Source organism: Eupeodes corollae, chromosome 3 (genome assembly GCF_945859685.1).
Source record: "Eupeodes corollae chromosome 3, idEupCoro1.1, whole genome shotgun sequence".
In the NCBI taxonomy this organism is placed as follows: domain Eukaryota; kingdom Metazoa; phylum Arthropoda; class Insecta; order Diptera; family Syrphidae; genus Eupeodes; species Eupeodes corollae.
In genome coordinates, this window is record NC_079149.1 from 73,015,786 (window position 1) to 73,041,701 (window position 25,916).

Consider the following 25,916-nt stretch of genomic DNA (forward strand, 5'->3'; position numbering starts at 1 on the left):
TAATATAATATAATATAATATAATATAATATAATATAATATAATATAATATAATATAATATAATATAAATATAATATAATATAATATAATATAATATAATATAATATAATATAATATAATATAATATAATATAATATAATATAATATAATATAATATAATATAATATAATATAATATAATATAATTATAATATAATATAATATAATATAATATAATATAATATAATATAATATAATATAATATAATATAATATAATATAATATAATATAATATAATATAATATAAATATAATATAATATAATATAATATAATATAATATAATATAATATAATATAATATAATATAATATAATATAATATAATAATATAATATAATATAATATAATATAATATAATATAATATAATATAATATAATATAATATAATATAATATAATATAATATAATATAATATAATATAATATAATATAATATAATATAATATAATATAATATAATATAATATAATATAATATAATATAATATAATATATTAATATAATATAATATAATATAATATAATATAATATAATATAATATAATATAATATAATATAATATAATATAATATAATATAATATAATATAATATAATATAATATAATATAATATAATATAATATATAATATAATATAATATAATATAATATAATATAATATAATATAATATAATATAATATAATATAATATAATATAATATAATATAATATAATATAATATAATATAATATAATATAATATAATATAATATAATATAATATAATATAATATAATATAATATAATATATAATGTATATATTAAGGAATTTCGACGCATACGTCAACATTTTGGTCATCAGGTAGATCAAGCATACACTTTTGTGTTATAGGTACTAAATATTCTCCTGCAAATGTCAAAATGTATCTACATGTCCATCCTTTCTATGTTTTTAATATAAGGGCTTTAATAATAATTGTTTCATGGGGGTGAATGTAAATATTGTAAGTTTTTATACTGTACCCTGAATTGCGTACCTATCCTATGCTATATTATTCTGTGTTAACTGATCCCTTCTGAAGAAAAACAACTGCTGCCACTCCTGACTCAAAAATTAATTTCCTATTATCTTTTTATGCCTGGATGAGATGCGAAGATAAAATTGCACATATGGGTGCGCTTGCTGCTTACACAACACTACACTATTCAGGCAAATACCAGCCCTTTCAGAAGCTACATCATATAAAATCAGTGTTTTGCCCTTTTCAAGAGGCCCTCCAAAAGTATATCCTTGCATCAAACGCATATTGGAAAAAAGCAACCATAGTTTTGATGCAAGCTATCTCTATATTTATTTGTGCTTGTCTACCTATATATTTTACTTTCATCACTAGGGAAATGACGCTTCAAAAAAGATAAATTGTAATTACAGATGAGTGTTCGCATATAAAATTACCTCTCTTCAAAAAATAACCGGGGTCAATAATTACATTTAAATTGGGGTGGAAAACTAACGCACTACCTTTTGGTGTACATTTCAGAATGCTATTGAGGAGGAGAAAATCTTACAAAATTTGTGGTTATAAAGCTGGGTCGTTTTTTTTTCTTGTTTATCACATATGTGAACATTTTTTTGAAATACAGTGCATACGGTCTTTTATAATACGGTAGGTAGTAATGCAATTACAAGATTTTACCTTTAAGGTTGTAGCTTCTGAACAACAACTGTTAGTTCTTTTTTAATGTTTGCGTACCCACTATATTAAAAGGAAAACTGATAATGTATGTGGAAAATTGTTACAGGTACCTACCATTCATTCAGTTATGCTTTTTTATAAACAATCTATTGATAGATTTTGACTTTGCTCGATCTCTTAATTTTATAAATTAGTTTGCAATTAGATTATTTTAATTCTCTCTGAATTAGCAGGCTTATAAAAAAACACAGATTTTGATACCTACCTCATTTACGTGCATACGTTCCCACTAGCGCTATAATATCAGTCAAATATGTATCAATATAAAAACCGATTAAAATGTATAAAATTTGGAACATTGCTAACCATAACCGTCTAACAGTAGGAGAATACCTCTAAAAATTAACATCGCAATAAACCTCTCGGTATGCTTATTCGATTAAAAATATTTTACAGCCTATTTTTATCTATAATCTTTTCATAATCGTTTAGAAGACCAACATTTTAGACAATTTGGTGCAATACCATTTCTATTGCGATAATGCTTTCAAAGTGTAAGGTCAAATTGTATTTCTTCATTAAAAAAAGAAACATTTTACCATTTCAAACATTTCGCATCCAATGATGCAGTTTTATAGCTCCAACAGTTTTGTAAGACAGTTTCAACGAGAAAGAATTGTAAAAGTTTTAAAACCGTGTTATTATCGACGAAAGGTAAAAAACACTTTTTTTTAAAACTATTATTTTATATCGCGATTAGAGGGAGACGACTCTTTCTTGTTTTTCTTCAAGAAAGAATCCCAAATTTGAATGTGAAAACTTACAAATGTTTTAAAACTTTTATACCGTTTTTCTTATCCAAATTTACACACAAACACATAGGTTTTACACAATAATATTCATAGATGGTTTTCTTTGTTTTATTTAAGTTAAATAAAACTGCGTTTAACCCTCCTAAAACCTTGTTTTTTGCATTATATTACTTTAAAAAATTTCCAAAAATAAGCAACCGGACCGGCAAAAATCGTCTTTATTGTTTTCCAGCTATACCTCTACAGCCTTTATAAAATCTTGCATTTTCAAAAAGACGCAAAATTAATTAAATTTTTTACTGAGTGCTAGAACAATCACATGGCAGCTGGATTGCTTCAATTTAAGTTAAATATGTACTTTACCGTTTAATTATACAACGAGAAACTAGAATAGCAATAGATACATTTTATTTTGCTTAATATTTCAGTGATAATAAGCCCAGTATCTAATTACGCCGTGTAAATACAATAAACGTGTTTACATCAATAACATGTCCTTCCATTGTTTAAACTATCTAATATACATTCACATTTCTTAATCCTTGTCACTGCGTCCACCTATGCATTAAAGGAAAATTAGACATGTGCTGTGCATAGGTACGATGTCACACACGCTTGTCTATATTTCGAAGTTAAAGATATTAATCGAACCCAAAATGAACAAATAATGGAAAAGGTCTTGTAGAATAAATAAAAATTGTACCTACACAGCCATGTGTAAATATTTGGCAACACGAATGTGAGTTTAGACTTAGCTTTTCAATACACATCCTTATGACGTTCAAATACTAACATAATGTTTCACGTTTGCACTTGCATATTTACTTAAACGGTATAATAATTTTTCTAATTTCAGGCAATTGTATATGAAGGGCAAGATAAAAATCCGGAAATGTGCCGAGTTTTGTTAACGCACGAAGTTATGTGCAGGTGAGTTTTACATGTAAATTACATACTTTATACATCAAACACGGGCCTACCTACACTGAGCAAAAACAAACATTTTAACAATAGTTGAGCTCTTTTTGGAAAATATCAAAAAAATCATCATTGTTCCCAATGTAAAATCGCAAACGCAACAAATGAATACACCCCCACAAACTACGAAAAGAACACTTTATTTACATTACATTTTGACTTTGATCTGAATTCATAGCAGTTTTATAATAATAAGTAATAATTTAAACACTCATATGTCTGTTCATTGGTATAGATATGTACAATACAAATTATTAATTGATTTATTTGTATCATTTATTTTAAGTATTAATTTATTTAAATTAACTTTCACAGAAAAGGAGGCTTAAGTTAAATAAGTTTTATAAGTTCAGACTTCTTCTCTTTTTATAATTACGTTAGTGCTACTTTTTAAGCTGATATCTTGATAAAATTAGTATTGAAATATCTACACTTTCTTTGATTATAATGTCTTAATGTTAATTTACTTTTTCGATTAGATATACATATATGCATGATATAGATATTAAAGCTAATATTGGTCTTTCATTAAACGAATTGTTTAAAGCATATAACTTTTTATGAACTCAACCAATCGGTTGAAATATATTTCTTAGCGTTAAATGATTAGTTTAGAGATTGATATAGGCGTAAGTAAGTATTATTTTTAAAATCAACTTTAAATAAGGACCTTAAAGTTACAATCTTAGTCTAATATTGGTTCTTTGGTAATACAAAATTAGAAAATATTTATGGAAACACACAAACCTAATAGTAAAAAAAGGAAATATTTCAAAAATACCCTGATATTACAATAGTTACCTTTATTTAATTGTCAATTCAATTAGATCAAAAATTAAACCAAGTGCTACATTGAGGAAGTTTCATATTTGCCTCCACTTTCATAAAAAGCTTCCTTAAATTTGTCAGTTAGTTCTTGACACCAGTTTCTTCGTAACTTATGCAGGATTGTGTGTTAAATTATTTCAATGCGAAATATTTAGTTTTGCGCCATTTTCTTTAAATACAAAAATAAGTGAAAAACACAATTCTAGCATTACACACAAACATGTATGCAATTATAATAATATTATATACAAATCAAGCCTTTTTCTTATTAGTGTGCGTGCCTCCTTCTAAAGGTTATCCAAATATTTGTGAGAGACACAAAATTTCATTTCTCTTTTGTGCGTAGGTATAAATTCAACGCGTTAAAGCTCCAAAATCTAACAACTGGTTATCGTCATAGAGGGTTCATTTGCGAAGCAATATTCCCCAGTGCTTTCCCTTTTTCTCAAGAGGGTGAAATCCCTTGAGATATCGAAATAAATTTCCTCTTCCATTTCATTTTTTTTGGTTGAGTTTTTTTTTTTTGACTCCAATTTAACAGGGTGTCATTGCAGGATTTCAGCTTGAATCGTATACTCCATGTACTAAATGTTTGCTTGTGAATTTCTGTGTAAATCATTTATTTTTATTAATTCCCTTTATTCTTTAAGATATTTATGTGTATTTAAATTTTAAGTGAAATACTATAAGAACACTAAAAATCATCTACCGGTACGACTTTTATTTTTCATATTAGATTGCTATTACATATACTATGCTTAACATAATATGTTGTTTTTTTTTAGTCAAAAGGTGTACATTTTTCCAAATCCCTTGTAGATAGTTAGTATTGAAGATTTTAAGAAACGAGAGTGGTACGTGTAACTTACAATGTCTAAAGAAGTTCTATGGCTCAAAAGGACTTAAAACAACAAAACCAATACTTTCTTTAAATTCATTTTTTTTTCTCAAAAACTATTGCATTTCCTTTTATTTTTTTAAATAAAGTAATAATACAATAATTCAACATAGGGCCAGTTGTAGCTGTCATTGGTTTTCATTATAGAAACTAATCATATTTCTGCGTAAGCCGGCCGGCGGCCGGCGGCGGCAAACTTCGTGCAAATATTGTAAAAAAAACAGAGTTGTTAAAGTCATATTTTAAATCAACTACAGCTAATACAAAAGCAGTTTTGGTAGTAGCTGATTGACGTACCATTTTATTTGAATAATGATATAAAAAATGAAAATACAGTTTATTATAGGAGAATTAAAAATTAAGATTATAGATAAGTGGAACATACAATACAATAGGTGGCGCAACAGTTCGTTGAGAACTAGGGCCTATTGACTTACAACTCTCAACCATTCCTGTGTGCGAGTACTGTTGTCAGAGATGGAGGGAACCTATAGTTTTAAGCCGAATCCGAACGGCTAATTTGAGAAAGCACTTTTTATGACAAGAATTACTCTTGGAGAATTTGTCAATTCCTCGCAAGAGACAGTACCCGTGAAAGAAACTTTAGATGGCATAGGCAGGGATCGAACCCAAAACGTCTGGCATGACAGTCCATCGCACTTACCATCATGCTACGGATACTACTGGTAAGGGGAACATATTCACCTTATTTTTAGTTTGTACTCATTGTAATAGCACGTCTACACTCCTCTGCCTTTTTTCAACTTCCCAATAGAATCGGACCGTCTCGACTTGTCAAACGAAAATTTAGATAATGCTTCACGTTTTATGGTGGAATTACATGTACCTGCGCTTATTAGTCTACAGACAAAGCGAATGCAAATCAATGAGATCACAGCGGTTGGATAGAGAGAAAAGATTGAAATCAAGAAATCGGATGAAGATTATAAAGGGTGGCTAAATTTGAAGGGCCTATGTTGATTTTGATTAAAACACAAATTATTATTATTATCGTTATTTCTTTTTATTATGATAACATTGGTATATTTCAATTATGTATGGAACAAAATTGAGGACCAATTGACATCACCACCACATGTCTCGCAATAGAGACGTTGTTTCATTCGCGACGACAAATTAAGGTTGGCGGCTTTTCAGCCGCAGTATCGCGAACAACAGCAATATTTTGTGCAGTACGATTAAATTGTCCGAAAAAACAACGAAATGCACAATGTGCATTTTGATTTGAGCGCCCATTTTCATAATACACGTTGCTCGATTGAGTATCTTTTCATGGTTTATATGAAATGTTAAATGAAATGCGGAACAAAATTGACGTTCAGGTGTGGTGCACATTGAACATCGGCCCTTAAAAGTTTACCACTCTTTAGTAAAAATAAACATGTTCGTCTTCATTAAAGCAACTTTGACTGCATTTTAATAAAATTTACACAAGTTCTTCTCTCTCTCTTAAGCTGGACATACACAACCGAGCCATTTGCATCAATTCTATTTAGACACAGTCCAAAATCTAGAGCCAATTTGACAAATTGTTTATATGCATATTTTCTTATATAAAAATACATGTATGTATACATATATCTACATATATCTGAACATTGATCAACATAAGAAAGTTATTCATAAAATAAATTAAAAATTGAGACTAATTGTTTTTAAAAGAATACTAAAATTAAGGAAATCCTCAGAAAAAAACCGATAATGTATTTAATATTCTCAATTCCTAAGACGGTAACTGGTACTAGAGAAAATTAAAAAAGGGTACTAGTGATTAAAAAAAATATTTACATAAATAAATATTCGCCGAATGAATTTTGTTTTGTAGATATTATTAAATAAAAAAAAAAGACAATTAAGTTTATCATAAATATTCAATAATGCTTTCGATGGAATTATAGTTTCCATCACATTATGTCGTCTTATATTATTTGTTTGATTAAAGAATTCAACTAAAAAAAAACTAAGAACACAAATTTATCTGCTGATATATTATATTTTACGAATAAAAAATTACATAAACTTCAGTATATATGGATGTATGTATGTATGTATTTTTCTAAAATTGAGATTCTTGAAAGTTGTTTTTTTCATGAAATCCAGAAATTCGAGAACCAAAAGCCCAGAGATATTCAATGTAAAAGGATGTTTTTAAGTAATTTTTGCCTGAAATGACCGATATCTTTAATTAATAATAATTGTTGCTATTGCATCTTTCATCCTGTATATTTTTGATCAGATACAGTCCTCGTTGAGCCCAAGGCTCTTTGTTCTCTCTTAAAGAGAGCTTCAGTTCTCAGAAAAACTGGGGTTAATTTTATGCTTAGAAATTATTCTGAACATATTTAGAATATTCTCAACAATCTTGGAAAAAAATGTATTCAAGATTTAGAGTAAAACTCTGAGAAAAAAAATGAAATAATTGTATATTAAAGTAATGTCCTATATGCATTTAATTGAATAACTATCGGTTTTAAAGTATATTTTTGTACTATTAAAAAAAGGAAAATTATAAAGCAGATAACAATAGTACGTCAATAAATGTACAATCCTACCGTTTTAAATTAAATTAATTATTCCGTTTTGAGCTAAGTAAGTAATTATCACATATTTTTTAAATACATCACATATTTAATTTATGTGTACATCAACTAATCACTATAAGAAAATTGCAATAAATATGAGTTATCTCAGTGTTGTAGCTTGTTCGTGGTGGTTAAGGCGTTGGACTCTCCCGAAAAAGGACAACTCCAACCCATCAAATCTTTGGTCGAAAAGTCTTGTTCCAAGCATTAGTAAAGTTTTTAAAAAGATCAATAATAGGGCTCTGACAAAGTGGGCTGCGGACTACAAAATAATTTCGGATAAACAGTTCGGGTTTAAGGCGGGTCATATGACACAATTCATGCTGCTTCTAAACTCGTTTTTGGTATCCATTGGAATAAATCAAAACAACAATGCAAAGGTGCTGTTCTGGTTGATTTGCAAAAGGCCTTTGACACCGTATAATTAGAGTTAGAGGGTCTTTACCTAAAACTTAGCAGGCTTGGCATAAGTAAACCATGGTTGTATATGCTTTATGATATGCTTAATGGTAGAAAGTTTGTTGTAAAAGGTGGCAATGTAACTTCTACCATAACATTTATAATTAAAAATGGTGTTCAACAGGGAGCGGTGAATTCGACGATTCTCTTCAGCATTTACACCAGCGATCTGATAGGTAGTCTAAAAAAGGCAATAACGTATGCCGACGATCTAATTGCGTACAGAACGGCCCGAAAAGTTGAGGTTATTAGAATTCTCTTGCAGCGTGATTTCGACAAGATTCAGCGATATTGCGACGACTGGAAACTAAAAATAAATATCCAGAAGTCGGAGACAATTCTGTTCCGTACTCCGTTGGCTAGGGCCACGAGGGATACGTGCAAGAATTGGTGTTGATCTTCGAAACGACTGTTTAACAGCAGTGGGCTTGACCCAAAGTGAAGGTAATTTGCTACATGGCCCTCATACGGCCGATGAGCGTTTATGGTTGTGCTGTGTGGTTCAGCGTTGCCCTTTCCCTGATAAAACTCGTTCGAGGTCACATTGCAGGAGCTAAGACCTAGCTTTACAAAAAAAAAACATGAAATAAAGAAAAAAAAAAGAAAACAAAAAATGTTAGATAGTTATATTTGTTGCAGTGGTTGTTCTAGTTTAAAGAAGTTTGTAGGTAGAATAGGTAGTTTGAGTTAGTTTTAAGTTTTATATGAAAGACCTTATTTTAAGTAGTTTTTAAGTAAAAATAAAAAAAGATATTGATATTAGTTTTTTTTTTAATTTTCTAATAAATACAAAACAAATAAAATTTACTTGAGGTAAAATAGATCTTAGGGCCGAAAGGCATTAGTATGAAGTGTTATAGTTTAACTTAGAGCGTCCGCATGGGACCAGTAAGTTATGGTTAATTAGTTTTATGAAGATTAAAGTAATAGAAATTAATTTAACAGTTTTTTTAAATGGCGGTGGAATATCATGTAAGAGGACTTGGGTTCGATCCCTTACTGTGCCATCTAAAATTTTTTTACACGGGTACTGCGTGTTGCGAGGAATTGACAAACCCTCCAAAAGTTATTCTTGTCATTAAAAGTATTTTCTCAGATTAGCCGTTCGGATCCGGCTTTAAACTGTAGGACCTCTCCATCCCTGACAACATTACAAACACACGCTAACTTAACAGACGCTATCTTTCAAAAAATTTCCAATAAACAAAAACAACCAAACAAACCAAATGCCAAATTCAGCAACACTTATTTAGAAAGAAAAGGAACACCATATTATTGAGGTTTAGGCCTGTAAAATCATTTTTTTTTAACACACAACTTTATATTTTTTTATAGGTATGTATGTCTGTAATTAAAATGTATATGCAATATTTTTGTATTATATGTTTATTCAACAAAAATAAACTAAATTATTATTTTTTAAAAAGAGTATACAAGTATTGGCCTTAATTCATTTTACATATTTTATTTCAGTCGATGTTGTGATAAAAAAAGCTGCGGAAATAGAAACGAGACGCCCTCAGACCCAGTTATTATCGATCGGTAAGCTTCATGACATTTTAAGCTTCTTAAATATTGGTTTTCATTTTCCCTACTTATTTATTATACTGACGTATCTATAATGCGTTTTATTTTAACAATGCATTTAATGGGGTGGGTTCGGTTAAGCTTCTACAGTGTATGTATAGACACAAATTTACTGTCATGCATTGTATTCGAACCAAAATTCGTACTTATTATTTAAATAATGCACTTGTAAAATATTGTTGTTAAATAGTCTTTAAAATGAATGGAAATTGTCAGGTTAAGTTGATAATATTTAGCAGTTTTCATATTTTAATGGTGTTCAGCTTTTAAACTTATGTGTTGTCCTTGCTTCAACTCACTTTAAATAATCTAATTTTTTCAAGAAAAAGAATACAATTTTTATTAAATATCGTCGTTTTATTTCTACACAAAATACAAAGTGAAAAAGCTTCTAAAATATATTCGTGTAATTGAATATATGTACAACATACTTATTTTAAGAGTTTCGATTCTATCGATTGCTTTTATCACTCCTCATTGGCGGGCGTCAGGAATTGATGTGCTTATTAATATCTCCTAGTTAATCATGCCTTCGAAAACAAACCACATCCGTACGTACTGCTCCAAAGTGCATTCAGCAAGCAGTCACGTGTCAGACAAATTATGCTAATTGGAAGCATCCCTCTTCCAATGTTGCTAAGCAAAGTAGAAAACTTCTATCTTCTTGCTCTCTCTATGCGGTATGACAACAATTTGATGTCCGTCTAATTGAGTTGCAAGAAAGTGTCAATAAAAAAAAATCTATATCCTTACATCCCTATAACAGTTAGGCATCTATTTGATATAGTATGTCCAGGCCTGTTGAAAAATTATATTTTGGTGGGCTTTTTAGTGACCGATGCGATGCGATGCGTCAAACCAATTTAATATTACAAATTGTATGCTGTTTGTCGTGTGCCACGCCACACTACAAATTGTTTGGTTGTAACTTAACGACTTGATGGGTGGTGTGGTGCTCGGGTATTCAGGATACGGAATTGGAGGGTGTGGATACATTTAATAGGATGCATTCACACGGGGAGGAGTTTAACCGTGCAGTATGTCGACTAACTCATAATTTGCTAACAACACTTCTGTCCTGGGGCTTATGTTAGTTGATCTTCGGTTTCGAAGATAATTGAATTGGAAACTTTGTTGCGGTTGCTGTTTCCATAAAATTAAAGGGGGTGGTATACATAAGTAATTTGAATTGCGCTCTAGTCTCATACAAAAATTGTATGCATGTTAAATGAACTCAATTTTTTCTGAATGAAAGGTTTGGTACTTAGGTTAATAAGTAGTTATGTAGGTGAATAAAATATATATGTATACTCCGTTATTCAGTAGTTATGATAGTAGTTAGCACGCATCCAACTAAATGTGTTGACAATCATAAGTGAAAATAGATTAAACACTTTTATGTATATATGAAGTAGCAATGGAAGACAAAATTGAGTTTTAAGGAAATTTTAATTATTGGCCTTCTAAGCCAGTAAAATAAATGGTATTTGTATATTGTGTTTACAACTGTACATATTGGTGATGCGAAAGGACATGCTAGATAGGACAACATAGAAAACCAATCGTTTCTTATTGGTAACTTAAAATCTCATCGACAAATCGATTTTAATGGGCATACCTTAAATGTCACATCATAATTGACATGATATGTATAGTTTAGAATAAAAAATATAATTCCATTAAACATAAACATAACTTAAAAAATATCTGATTATACATACAATAAGTAAGGGTAAGGTATCTAACTGAATGAAAGAATAATAATTAGTAGAAGATACTTCCGAATATAAAAGCCCTTCAAATTTTAAAAATAGTATCAAAAATTGCATCGCAATTTGTTTAAATATTGAAACAGATTAACATCCGACATTCGTGTAGTTTTGTTAAAGAAACAATATCTGCACTTAAATTTCTGAAATTGGCTTGAGGGCAATCTGATAAGTATTCCTAAAAGAATAGGTACTATAGTTGAATTGTTGCAGATAGGAATGCCAACTGTCTTATTCAGTACCTTACAGTTTATAAAGGGGTTTATAATAACATATATAAAATATCGCGACGCAGTGTAGTTCCAAACTTGTTAATGATTCCATTAGACAACTATCTCCGATTTCTGGGAAAACTTAAATGGAAATTAAAGGATTACACTATATAGAATGCAAAACTTCTTGCATCGGAGGAAAATATCTGAACACTTAGCATCGTTCTTTGGATCGTCGAATATGTGACAAGCTAATTGATAAATCCCCATCAGATAGCGGATCCAGACTTTAAGTCACTATAACAATAATATCGATTTGTTTAGCCTTGGGTTTTTATTCTAACGCATCTACATAAAATTCAGTATACAAAAATTTAATTTTTGAAATATATTAAAAAAAAACCAAAACCCTGAATGTGCACCAAAAAATAAATATAAAAACAAATGTTGGCCTTAAACATCATTAACAAATTATTGCTATTATCCATAAGGTGACTGGGTTTTGTTGACTACTATAGATAAGTTACTTTCAAGCCTTTACATAATCCGCATGAACAACTTAGACCTATGAACCTAATGGTTTAGGAGCAAGGTCACCTGATTTTTTGAATTTTCAAAACTTTATATTTTACACGGGACATAACATACTTAACAAACAATTCTAATACCAAATAATACACTCTTCTCTGCGGCTTAGTGACAATTAAATAAATAATGATTAAGAACAATTTCAGGTAACACACTCCATAGGTGGAATACTATGTACCTAGTAAAAACAAATTAAAGTAATTGGCATTGTATATAAGCCTAAAAGCCAATCAGGATTAATGTTAAGATATACGCGAGCTCCTAGCGAAATCTATCTTCTGTCATGTTGGGCTGCAAAGAGCCGCTAAAATACATCTTTCCTTTCTTCACTTTTCAATATGTTTTTTTCTGGAGTTTTCTGTTTCCAATTCCAATGCTATGTTGAAAAAGGAAGAGGTGGCTTTTTATTTGTGTTGATATTGCGATTGTAACGTGTGCCCAAATATGGTAACAGCAAAGTATGGTTCGAATTTTTGTTGCAGATTATATAGATTGTATGGCTCTGTCGGAATCAGTCAAACAAAAGGCCTCCGTGTTATACACATCCATAAACGTACTTTGAGGTTAGTACTAGTAGATATGCATACATTTCCAGCCACTCGGCATCGATACTCTGCATTGTCCATTTGGATAAACGAACAGAATTTTTCTCGCTGATTTTCAATGGCTTAAGAAGTATTTTTGTCCATTTCTTATACAACACTAACAGGAAAATACCTTTCCTATACAAATAAAGTGTACTTTTTGCGTGGCAATTTTATCTTGTTTACATCTGTCTCGCTGTTTCTTTGAGCGGGCAAGTGAACTGAATTTATTCCGAATCTATGCGAGCTGAATTTTAATTATCTACAGTTTTTTTTTATTGGTTATAATGGCAAACTTTAGGCAGCCACTGATTTCTTTAGTTGGCGGAACAAATTAAGACACTTGGGTGGTCTCCATGTGAGAAAAAGTGATTTGATGGATGGACCACTTTTAAAGTTCAATTTATTTCTCCTGAGGCTTTGAGCATTGAACGAGAACCTAGAATTTATATATCTTAAACACGTCAATGTAAGTTGCTGATGTATTTCCATGTATTTAAATGCAATAATAAGAAAAATAAGTCGTTAATTTTGCTCAATTAAAAAAATTAAAATTAGTAGTTTTATACCTTTAGACTTGAATATGTATAAGCCATAAATTTAATTGTGTACCACATTGTATACATTCTTTCAAAATTATGTTACCGAAGAATAAAATATATCAATTAACTTATGTTTTGTTTTATTGGTTTAGTTTGGATTAAAAAAGAGCAAGAAATTTGTATGTTGATTTAAATTTTTAAATATTTTAGGTATGGTTTGTTATAGCTATTGCAAGAATTATGTGGACTCAATTTCAAGTTTATTCCCAAATAATGCTGCTTTACAGATTTAAAGTTTTTAATGTAATTTTTCGAATGGTATACAGACATTAAAATATATCTGTTTTTAATTTGTCCCTTGCGCGGACTCCGCCTGTTTTGCTGTATTTACCTAAACATAAACAGTTGTAAAACAGGTTTCGTTTGATTAATCACAAATAAGTTGAATAATTGAATTTTAAGTCAATATTTAAAACTATTAGGTGCTTAATTACTGCACTAACTCTATTTTCCTTGCAAGAGATGAAGACTTAAGGCCTATGGTAAAAAATGTACACAAACGATTATCCCTGGATAAAATGGTTTAAATCACTGTGCGTTGCTCCTATACATTCCGAGTAAAAGAACATACCGGGGTTCGATTTTTATGTTTCACAAAAATTTCCTTAAAACAATCAGTTAAATCGTTAACAAGTTAGTACCAGAAATTCATTTTTATACATACGTGCACTTAAAATTGTTGGTGCGAGAGGCCGAAAGGCGGCTATGATCACGAAGTTCATCAATAAAACATGGCACATTGTTCTTCGCCAAAACAAACTCGCATTTTCACATATATATCTGGAATAATCGAAGAACCCATTGCATCCGAATCATCACCATCAAAAACACGAGAAAATTTCTGAATTATAAAATCTCCACCCGAACGATGGATAGACGATCGTCATCAAACATGATCATCAGCCAACATCATACGTCGCGGAGCTTCGATTTGATAAGTTGTGCTGCTAGGCAACTACAATGCGGCACCAGGAACGTAGAGTGATTTTATGACAGGGACCTCCACGACAGCTGAGAATACCTCAGTGCCAGTTAACTTTGCCAGTAGTTGGCAATTTGGCATCTTTCAGTATGCGGCACATTGATGTAAGCCGACTCGTCATCATTGTTGTTTGTTATGCGACATAGTACCGCTGCAGTGAGACCATGCGTCACTTGCTTAGCGCACGCGCATAAAAATGTTTGCATTACAAAAATTTTTCCTTACAAAGGGATAGAGGACAAGCAAAGGATTTACCATTAAACGATGGAATTTTTAAGATAAACTCATTTTATTTAATTTTTGTGTGCTCTATGTGGACTTAAATATGTCGTTCGTTTAATATTTCTTCATAACTGATTTGTTTTAGTATTTTTCCTTGCACATACATAACTTGTTTTTATACTCTTTCTCTGGGCTAGGATTTAAATAGATTGTGGATTCACTTTACTTTGCAGTTTTGTTTGTTATACCTGCAAAAAGTAAGAATACTATGCCTAGTCATAAATAGTTTAATAATAAATTTTTCCCACAATTCGAAATCGTTTCGTTATTAATTCACTTTTTAACTTAATACATACTAATCAAGGGCTACAATATCCATTTGACATCTATGTAAGTATCTGGAACATTACGAACGGATAAGAGGGATTTTTACTATGTAAAATTCAAATTTCAATAATTTTTGCACATAACATTGACTGTGCATACTTTTGAATAGGTTTCTAAAGATTTCTTTTAATTATACCCAAACACTTGAAAAATGTTTGTAAATAAAGTATTAGTAGCTGTGCAATTGTCAAAACTTGAACTGAGCTTATTAATTGGATATATTTTTATTTACTGTACTTTGACTGTTATCATAAGCATGCTAAAATTATATGGCACATATTGAATTCGTTAAAAATTAAAACTCGAGATTTTAATCAAACATGACATTAAGATCTTAAAGAAGTTGGAAAAAAAGTCACGCCCTTAATCTGAATAGAGATAGGCGTTTTTTTAAGACGGAAAATTTTGTGGCCAAAAATTAAATTTCTCAAAAATAAACCGATAGAATTCTTTCTTGACTTTGCTTCTGTGTTGCTTCACAAGGGTAACCAACATGGAACCGTTTGTTTTTGTTTATGAACCGATATTAATAATTGTATATGTACTCTTATACTGTGTTAATAATACTTGGGATAAAAAACTTAATTAATTTTTCTATTGGATTTTTAAAAATTTAATTTATAAAAAAATTAAAATTGTAAATGTGGTGGACAAGAATTTAGCAAACTTGTTAAAGAAAATTAAAACCATTTCTTCAAATTGTTTTCTTATAATGAAATTAGTTATATTTTATTTACTTTACATATACATAACACTATGTTTTCATAGTACTTCGTCAAATATGTTTAAAATCTGTAAGAAGAAAAAAGGATGGAATTTAGAAACATCAATTTTTCGCTTGGACACGAATTTAGCACATTCAACAGTTTCTTGATAACATTTTACTCACTGTTATGAATTATAAGTTTTACTTAGTATTTGGTAGGGAACAATTTATTTTGCAATACAGAAGCAATTCTTCTTTTCAAACTTTCAACCAAAGCCTCACATCGTGACCTTGGAATTACATACAAACTCCTGCCGCAATTGTGTTAAATTGGTTGTTTTTTTTTTGCTCAATGTGGTGTTCAACAATATTCCACAAATTCTTGATCGGGTTAAGATCGGGTTATTGTGCTGTTCACTTCAAAACGTCGATTTTATTCACATATAAGGCACACTTCACTAACTTTGAAGTGTGTTTAGGGTCGTTGTCGTGCATGAAGCGCCATAATAACGGCAAATTGTCTTCTGCGTAGGGAATCATTATGATGCAAAAGAATATCTCTGTACTAACTATACCTTAGATTTCAGATTTTTTTTTGTTACAAGTGGTTTTCTTTAAGCAACGCACCCACGTCGATTGTTTTCATTTAATCGGAGTCTTATGGTCCTTGAGGAAACATTTACTCCATAGTTCGTTGAAAGTTCGCTTCGAATGGCACTGGAGGTCTTAAACGGATACTTGGTCGTTAAGCTATAAATAATTCTATCTTGTAGTTGTATTTCTGAACCGGGGGTCTTGTTTAACGATTTCAATTTATCCAAACATTTTGAAATGACGAAGGGCGTATTAAACCAGCTTCCTGGAGCATTCTAACAACTTAGAAATGTTTGTTACCGTTCGCCCTTTTGACTTCATTTTCAAGATCAGACTTCTTTTTTCCCTTGAGTATCATTTTCCTTTTGCCATGACTAATTCATTTTTTTTTCGTAAAATAGTTCATTGAAGGAATATTTATTTACTTCAAAAATTATTATTTTCTTTTTAAAAAAACACAAAAATTAAAAATACACTCTTTGATTGCAAAACGGGCTAAATTTATGTCCAGCTAAAAACAACGGAAATCACAAACAATCTCCATTTTTGGCAAAACGGTATTTTACTTTTTTATCATTTACACATTTTTATTACCATATATAACGTAGTCATAGTAACAACATAAAAATGTACCGTTACTTGCAAGTAATAAAGAATTCAAAGTAGAAAAGTACTTGTACTCTTTTCAATGTTTTAAATTCGTGTCCCCCACTGTATATAAAAAAATAACGATTTTCGAAAAAAATTAACAGATCTAGAATTTTTTTAATTAAATGGCATTTACGTTTTTGAAGAAAATCTTATTTTGCAGGAACATTTTTTAATCTTAAATAGAGGAAATATTTTTAAACACTCTTTATGCATGAGCAAGTTCGTGCGACCCAGGCGTGCATTTTATTTACCTAATTATCCAGGGTATGTCGTTAAGGACTACATTCTGTCATTTGTTATGTGTACATGCACATGCACATGGGTTTGGGTATATGGATTTTATAAGGCAGTAGAAAAATAGTATTGGTAACTCTACAGTAACAAAACAAAATTTATAAAACACATGTAAAATGCCAAAAACTTCAAAACCTTGACATTTAAAGTGCATAAAAGGCTTAAAACAATTAATATTTTATTGGTTGGACCAAGGAAATCAGAAGACGAAATTACAACCTTCAATGCACTTTTAAACTACAGTTAGTTATACTTGTAACCTAAATGCTATAATCATTTCAATTCCAACCGAACGAATATCCAAAAAATGTAAACAAACAAAATACAGCATAAGTTGCGAACAAGTCAAATGTTTTGCACCTATGTAAGTATATACCTTCATACATTTACATACATATAATGTGTATGTAACTTCAGCAGACGGAAATAAGGCTTTCCCTAGTCCCAGCAGCGTGACTTGATTCCCAAAGCAACAACTTCAGCCGACACAACACCCCTCACACCCAATATAGAGAAAAGATATGCTTCAAAGCTAAAAGCATCCCTCTTTTTATGTTATATATGTAGGTATGTATTTAATACATAAACAAATGGCGGCGAAACAAATTAAATGGCTTAAAACGTCCCCGCAACCCAAATATTTATCTACATTGATCTGGCATTCAACAAACAAAAGAGTTGGAAAAGTTATTTTTGTCTTGTTTTCTGTTAATTTAAGATTAAGATGGAAGAGTATACACATGTTAAGACCGGAATCGGAGAGGAAGGAGAAATTTAGTAAGTCAAAAAGCTTTGGCTTACACTTTATAGAGACTACTTTCGATTTCTCTTAAAAATTGTTTGACACGACATATGAGGCGAGAATTAAAAACGAAAGTGGTTATAGAAAAAGCTTTTCCAGAGTTCTTGAAATTCCCCCCTTGTATCAAAATAGAATAATGGTAAGATTTCAAAGAAGCCTATCGCTGCGCTGGTGGAATCTAATAAAAAAGAAATGAGAATGGCGTCCGAAATTTGATATGAAAGGGCTGCCATTATTATACAAAAAAAAACTTAGTATATACATAGATATAATCGATAAAAGTCACCTGCTATTGTGTCAAAAGGGGATGCCATGAACTAAACATGCAGTAAAAGAAATTACACGCTTGTGTTTTTGATCTATATATGTATATACACAATACATGTATATTCAGGATTCTGGCTTTCGACAAAGAAACTTTAAATATTTTGCTAGATTATTTTTTCTTCACTGAATTTTGTGTTTTGTGTTTTTTACTATGAAATTCTGTAATAAATCTCAGAACACCATACTACTGTTTTAACACTGTTACACTGTATGTTATAACAACTTCGTAGTCAAATATCTTTATTCCAAAATTCTGTAAAAAGTCTCCATATTGAAGTGAAAAATTTTCTAATTTTTTCTAAAACGAACCCATTGAGTTTCGAGACCCTTTACAAAGAATAACGGTTTTTGAATGAATATTGTTATCAAGAACATTTTGCATTTTTTAATGTTGACCTTTCTAAACGTGATACATTTTTTGATTTTTTTAATCAAGTTTTTAATAAATTTTATCATCTATCCAATTTGAAAAACTGTAGGGAAGATCAAAGTAATACGATCTTTTTATTAACTTCCCATAGGAAGTTTTTGTAATTGGTCCGATTTAACGAATTAAACATTTTGACATTTGTCGACGTTTCAAGGTCCCTAAAATCTAAATCAAAGATTTTTTAAAAAGATCTCTCTTTCGTTCGTAGGCCCGTTCGTCCATACAATCGGTATGCTTTTTTCTTTGTGCACATCACAAGAACCACATATTAACTTTAAATAAATTGTGTTACGCACTGATTATAACCGAAAGATACAGGAAGCGTTTTCAAAAAAATTGAGAGGGTGTTTTTTCACTATAAAGCAATTTAAAAAAAAGTAAAATTTTTGATTTCCTCCATTTCTGCCAGGACTAGCACACAGGAACGGTTGACATTTGTAAGTTACTATAGGAACAAGTTCTCTACGGAGAACGGGCCGTATAATTTTTGTATTTAAAAAAAAAAAACATTTTTGTATTTCCCAAAATATTTGCTTTTTATCTATATATGTATATGTACGTAAAAGAAAGTCGTGCCGTGCTAGTTACACTGTTTATAACGCAATAACGGCTGCAGCTTAGATCCAGGAGACGAGCATAGGATAGTACAGTGTTCCCGTGTGACTTGACCTAAAACGTGGTACAACAAAAAAGAATCAGACTTGGAATAACAAAACGCAAATGACAGCTATGTTATCGACGTAAATCTCAATTTATGATTGAAATATTATTGTATTGTAAATTATTTGTCTAATATTTGACAGGCACAATTATCCGATTCTAACAGATGACAACATCTGTTGAATGGATTGAGTTAGTATTCAATAGATGGCGCTATATCAAACGTTTCATATAAGCTACAATTTAAAAGCATAACCACCACATGTTACTGAAACTAAAGCATATATTAAATTTATATTTTGTAGTAAACGAAATACAGTGGATTTTACTTTTTCAATTTTTGGCGTTAGCAATTTTCGAACAATTTTTAGATATTGAGAACTATACAATAGAACTGCAAACAAATACGCAATGCATTAAACTGCCAGACAATTTCTGCACTGTTCTTCAGGAAAAAAATAATTGATTCAGAATATATTTCCCGATATACAGAGTAAATACTTGAATCATAACTGGCTATTTTGGCAGCCAAAAATGTTGATGTTGACGAAATAAATTTCCACTTGAAAATTTTGACATTTCTCGACGTTTCAAGGTCACTAGAGTCGAAATAAAAGATTTTTTATAAAGATGTCTGTGCGTGCGTGTGTACGTACGTTCGTAAGTCAGTACGTTTGCGACAGTTTTGTTCATAACTGGCTATTTTGGCAGCCAAAAACGTTGATGTTGACGAAATAAATTTCCAGGTACAACAACAGGCGATCTTTTATCTTTTAAAATAAACGATATTGTTGTTAATGGATATACCGAGTAAACATCACCGTAATGGCACCACATAATCTTCGATTAAAGATTGGTTCACCTATTATTATCCTGCGTGATTTGAATCCAACTTAATTTTGCAACGGTACACGTTTAGTCATCAAAAAGATAACCAAAAATATTCTTGAAGCAATCATTTTAACTGGTAAGTTTAAATGAAAAGCGGTCCTGTTGCCACGTAGTTAATTAATACAGCCAAATTCTACAATATCCTCAAAGGTTACAATTTCTAATTCGTTTTGATTTTGACATGTCTATAAAAAAAAGCATAAAGACCAAACAATGTCCATTTTTGGTTTATATTTGGAAAATACATGTTTTTCTCATGGGCATTGGGCAAGCTTTATGTTGAGTTTTCACGTGTAGGAAAACCGTCGAACCTATTTGTGTTGCCAAAAAAACAGGTTAACCAATAATATTGTGCACCGATAAGTGCTATATTAAATTAAAATTAAAAAGTAATAAATATTGTCGGAAGATTTTAAATTATCCGCCCTACCTACCTAATTTGTAAGTTTAACTGCAACATGCACTAAAAACTTTTGTAATATACACATTTGTTAAAAACTTAAATACAAATAATAATACATTTATTATACAATCAAATTCAACTGTGTCCTTCCCTTCAAATCCCAAACCAGTACATTTGTATACCAGCTTAAATGTTTCCATCTTCGTTTGAAAATGATTATTTTATTGTAATAAGAGGTAACGGTATTTGAAAATCAGTCATGTAGGTCGCCATGGTTTTTATACAAATGGCACACATGTAAGAGAGCATAGTGTTGCCCAAGTCTGATGTTCTCCTATTGTTTCCCTTTAATAGTTTACAACAAAGTAACAACAAAACGTTCCACAGCAATGCGTGGCTGGATAAGCTAGTTTTGTAATATTAAGAAGTATAACAATTATTTTATAAACTTAAAATAAATGCTCAAGTCAGTTTTATTTTGCAAAGACTTAGATATAAGATATACTCAAAATTTACTTTTAGCGTAAAACTTTGCCGAATACAAGCGTTTGCTTGCCTTTTCTATACGTTGTTGGTCTTGACTATGGAAGTTTGGACGACGGACTCATTTAAGACATTAAAAAAATACTTCAATAAACAAACAAAATACTATCAACACCAAATCTAAACAAAAATAGACTTGCTCAAAAATTCTTTTACACAATCATTAACATTGTCATGTATGTATATCCTGTTTATCTGACAACACCCCGTCTGGAAATTTACGAGCATGTATGCATGTACATAATATTACTAAATTTACAGTCATGAAACTAATTTGTAATAATATCTACATACTACAATTAGTGGAGAGAAGTGATGTTCTTCAAAAAAGGTCTTAGTTTTCTTAAGAATATTTTTCATCGACTGTGTTCGTATCAGCAAAAGATTCTAAAGGGAATGTAACTTGACACTTAAACAATGACGCACAATAATAAGTGGAACTACACGCTAAGTGTTTTTTTCATTATTAAAAATAGATATCCATTATAGAAAATTTAATATGGTATGTGTTTAGCCATCTGGCCTATTATTTTTTATTGTGATAATGTCGGTATCACAGGGCTTCTTTTTTGGAAAGATAGAAACCATTGAATTTAATTCGCTGCGCTGTCCGTTAAATAACAAAAATCCCAGATAATGATTTGAGATAATTGTATATGAATCACTAAAAATTGACCTTAATTTGCATTTTGAGATTTGTATTTAACAATTGTAATATCTGTCATAATTTTAAGTTACAAAGCGTTTCTCAATATACAAGCAAGCCGTATATGTTCGGGCTTTTACAAAAACTGGGATTTTCCTATTGTAGTGTGAAGTGTGCACAGAATACTCTGCAAGTTTTATCATACTCGTAAACTGGCTAGACAAGTTTAATAAAATGGTATATGTCACCCATGGCAGCGCGGTAGAAAACCACGGAGTTTATATAAAAAGCCTGTATAAGGCTCTAAGACCTCTAAGACTAAATGAGACCGATAAAGACGCGTGTTAATATTTCAAACGTTTTACTTTAATGAAATATAAACTCTCAAATTATATATGCATTTACATACTTGCTTTAATATTTAACATAAAACATTCGTTAACTGATCCGAAAAATATAAAATTTCTTTTTTACCTAGTAGCTAGCTTAAAAATTTGTTTATCCTAATTTAATAAATAAAAAGTTTGAAAAAATACATTATTAACTTCCCATGGGAAGTTATTGTAATTTATCCGATTTGTCAAATTGAAAATTTTGACATTTCTCGACGTTTCAAGGTCACTAGAGTCGAAATAAAAGATTTTTAAAAAGATGTCTGTGCGTGCGTGTGAACGTACGTTCGTACGTCTGTACGTTCGCGACATTTTTGTTCGTTGTCCATAGCTAAAGAACCAGACTTAAAATCAGTTTTGTTATACAGGTAATAAGGCAGAAAGATGAAGAAAGGACTCTCAAGAAAATTGCGTGGGTGTTTTTTTTACCAAGCAGTTTTAAAAAAAGGTGAACATTTTGGTTAACCCTTAATATCTTACGAACCAAAAACGCTAGACACTTGAAATAAATTGTATATAAGATATTGTAGCGTGATTCCAAACAAATATATTTGAACAAAAAAAATCCAATTAACGGGTTTTTTTATAAATCAAAAAAACTGAACAAAAAATTTGTCACCTCCAAAATTTTATGAATACAAAATGATTTTATCGCCAAAACAGTTTTGTGCAACGAAAAATAAAGTTTTTAACATTTGGGAAAATTTTGAGAAAAATCGAATTGACAGTTTTTTTTACAAAAAATAAAAACCTAAACAAAAAATATTAATAAAGTTGGTTTCAAAACTTTGAGATATTGGCTTTAAACTAATTTCATCTATTAAAAAATATTGTTGTTAATATACAGTAAAATTTAGAGTAAACCGAATTGACAGTTTTTAACAAAAAAATTAAACTTGAAAGAATATTTTACAAAAGTTGCCAACAATTATTTTTCGGCTCAAATATCTTGTACAAAATTTGAAATTATGGCTTCCAACTTATTTTAACTTAATATATTGTTTTCAACATTCGGAAAAATTTTAAGAAAAATGGAATTGATAGTTTTTTTACAACAAAAAATAAAAACCTAAAAAAAAAAAATAAAAGTTGGTAAAAATTGATTTTGGACTCAAATATCTTTTCCAAACTTTGAGATATTGGCATTAAACTATTTTTTCTTTTAAAAAATATTGTTTTCAACACTTAGTAAAATTTTGAAGAAAATCAAATTGACAGTTTTTTTACAAAAAATAAAAACCTAACAAAAAAACAATACTTAAATTTTTTAAACATTTACTTACTCTAAAAAGCTTTTAAAAATTAAAAAAGTTCTCTTCAAACTCTTTTTATTTGACAGGAAATTTTGTTTTCGATATTCAGTAGTTTGTTTATAGAAATCCATTTTTCATAAAAAATTAAATCTCCAAAAAAATTTGGTAAAAATTGATGTTCGGTTCTGGATATCTCTCAAATTAATTTCATTCATCCAATTTGTAAAAATATAAGAAATGCTACTAATTGGTAACATTTTTTTGACTAAAAATCTATTTAACAAATATATATTTTCAAACTAGACTTTTTATTTTTTTGAAAAATATTGTTTTTAATTTTAATATTTTTAAGGAATAATTCAACTGTCAACTTTTTTAACCCAACACGAAATCATAAAAACTTTTAAGCAAGACAAATAGACAGATGGGATGGGAAGTTATCAATGTGGGTCGCATCCCAGCCTTCTTTTTTATTTATCAAATATTTGTTGTCCCTTCATTTAAAGATTTGGGTATAGCTGTCCTTGTATAAAAGAAACGATATAATAGACGTAGCGGCTGCTTTTTCTCGTTTCTTGAGAAGGTGACTTTCAGCTTCAGAGCTTTTGCGTTGGTCGCTTAGTTGGAAAAGAAATAATAAAATATTTATTTAAGGAATTGAACGGAAATAATTAATTGTAATTATTTATTCGTTTGGTAATGTATAGATTTTCAATACAAAAAATTTGTATAATTTTTTTTATTTAACTGTATGCGCATGCTATTTAAAAAATAATCTTAAAAACCTTGAAAGATTTAAATGAGAGATTAAGTACGAGCAGCCACTTGTACAATTAGATGCAAATTTTATCTATATAAAGAATAGAAATCATCTTAAAAGCCAATATCAATTCTTAATATATCCTTTAAATTAAATGAATATTTATTAAAATGTGTGTATCGATAAATTCTTTATTTTTGAAAAATATGATCAGCTAATAATAATAATAAATAATGTACTTTTTTTTTATTTTTAAACATATATTACATTTTTTTCAAAATTCGGTATTTGAAAAACAGTTCAATTCTTTTTAACGAAAATTAAATGTAAATCGTGTAATAATTAGTTCTAAGTAACTGCATACAAAAAATATTTTTAAACTTAAATTGTAAAATTTTACATATAAACAATTAATTTAAGATAAAACAGATCAAATAAAAAAAGAGAATAATGATTTATTTTAAAGGGTAGTAACACGATATAAACATAACTTTGGAAAAAAAAAACAAACAAAAATTGAATTTGGAAAAAAACATTTTTTGAGTTTAAAATGATGAATTTAAAATATAAATAAACTAGCGGCTCGGTACGTGCTTCGCTACGTATAAGGCATAGTAATAACAAAAATTATTATTAAGTTCATTTATTCAAACAAAAAAATATTTCAAATTGCTAGCTATTTGAAAGTCCAAATGATATATTGTTTATATTATATTTATCAGCAGAGAGTAAAAACTTAAAAATAAAAAAGAATTAGGTTGGTCTATATGGGTTAGTCTAAAACAATATTTTTAGTTTTTTTTTTTCATTTTGAGCATGAATAAATAAAGAGTTGAGGGTACCGACTCTGAAAAAGGCAACATAAAGTTGGCCATGTGAAAATCATGATTCCTCCAAATTGACACCACAAACGTGAAGTGTTTGCCCTTGGGCCTTATTTATGAACATCGCAAATGATAAAGGCACAGGATATTGTAATCTTTTGAATTCAAATGGCATATCAGTTGGAATCATAAAGATACTTGGTATTAAACACACTTCTCATTTTAATTTACCAGTTAGGATTGTAGCTTCAATCAAATTTGGCAATAACTTTTTCACTGCCAATCTGGTGCCATTACACAGTTTTGGTGGATTAATATTTCGTAATAATATAATCAAAGAACCAGTTTTCAGATTCAAGCAATGTGGTGGCATACCAGGCGGTTCCAATGAATTTAAAAATTCAATTGGATAATTCATTGGTTCATCTTGATTCATAACACTGTCAATTGATTTATATGTCGTGACTACACTTGGCAGTTTCGATTGAATTTGAAAATTAATGGCATTGATATGATTTTTTTTC

At 29.6% G+C, this 25,916-nt stretch overlaps 1 protein-coding gene across 10 annotated transcripts in view; it reads left to right on the forward strand.

Annotated features, from left to right (window-relative positions):
- LOC129951949 (transcription factor collier) overlaps nt 1-25,916 on the forward strand; it is a 73,171-nt gene that overhangs the window by 33,425 nt on the left and 13,830 nt on the right. For all 10 annotated transcript variants that reach the window (XM_056064319.1, XM_056064322.1, XM_056064324.1 and 7 more), the window contains exons 4-5: nt 3,374-3,447; nt 9,757-9,825. In XM_056064319.1, coding sequence (XP_055920294.1) covers nt 3,374-3,447; nt 9,757-9,825 — 143 coding nt within the window. The remainder of the gene's footprint in view (nt 1-3,373; nt 3,448-9,756; nt 9,826-25,916) is intronic.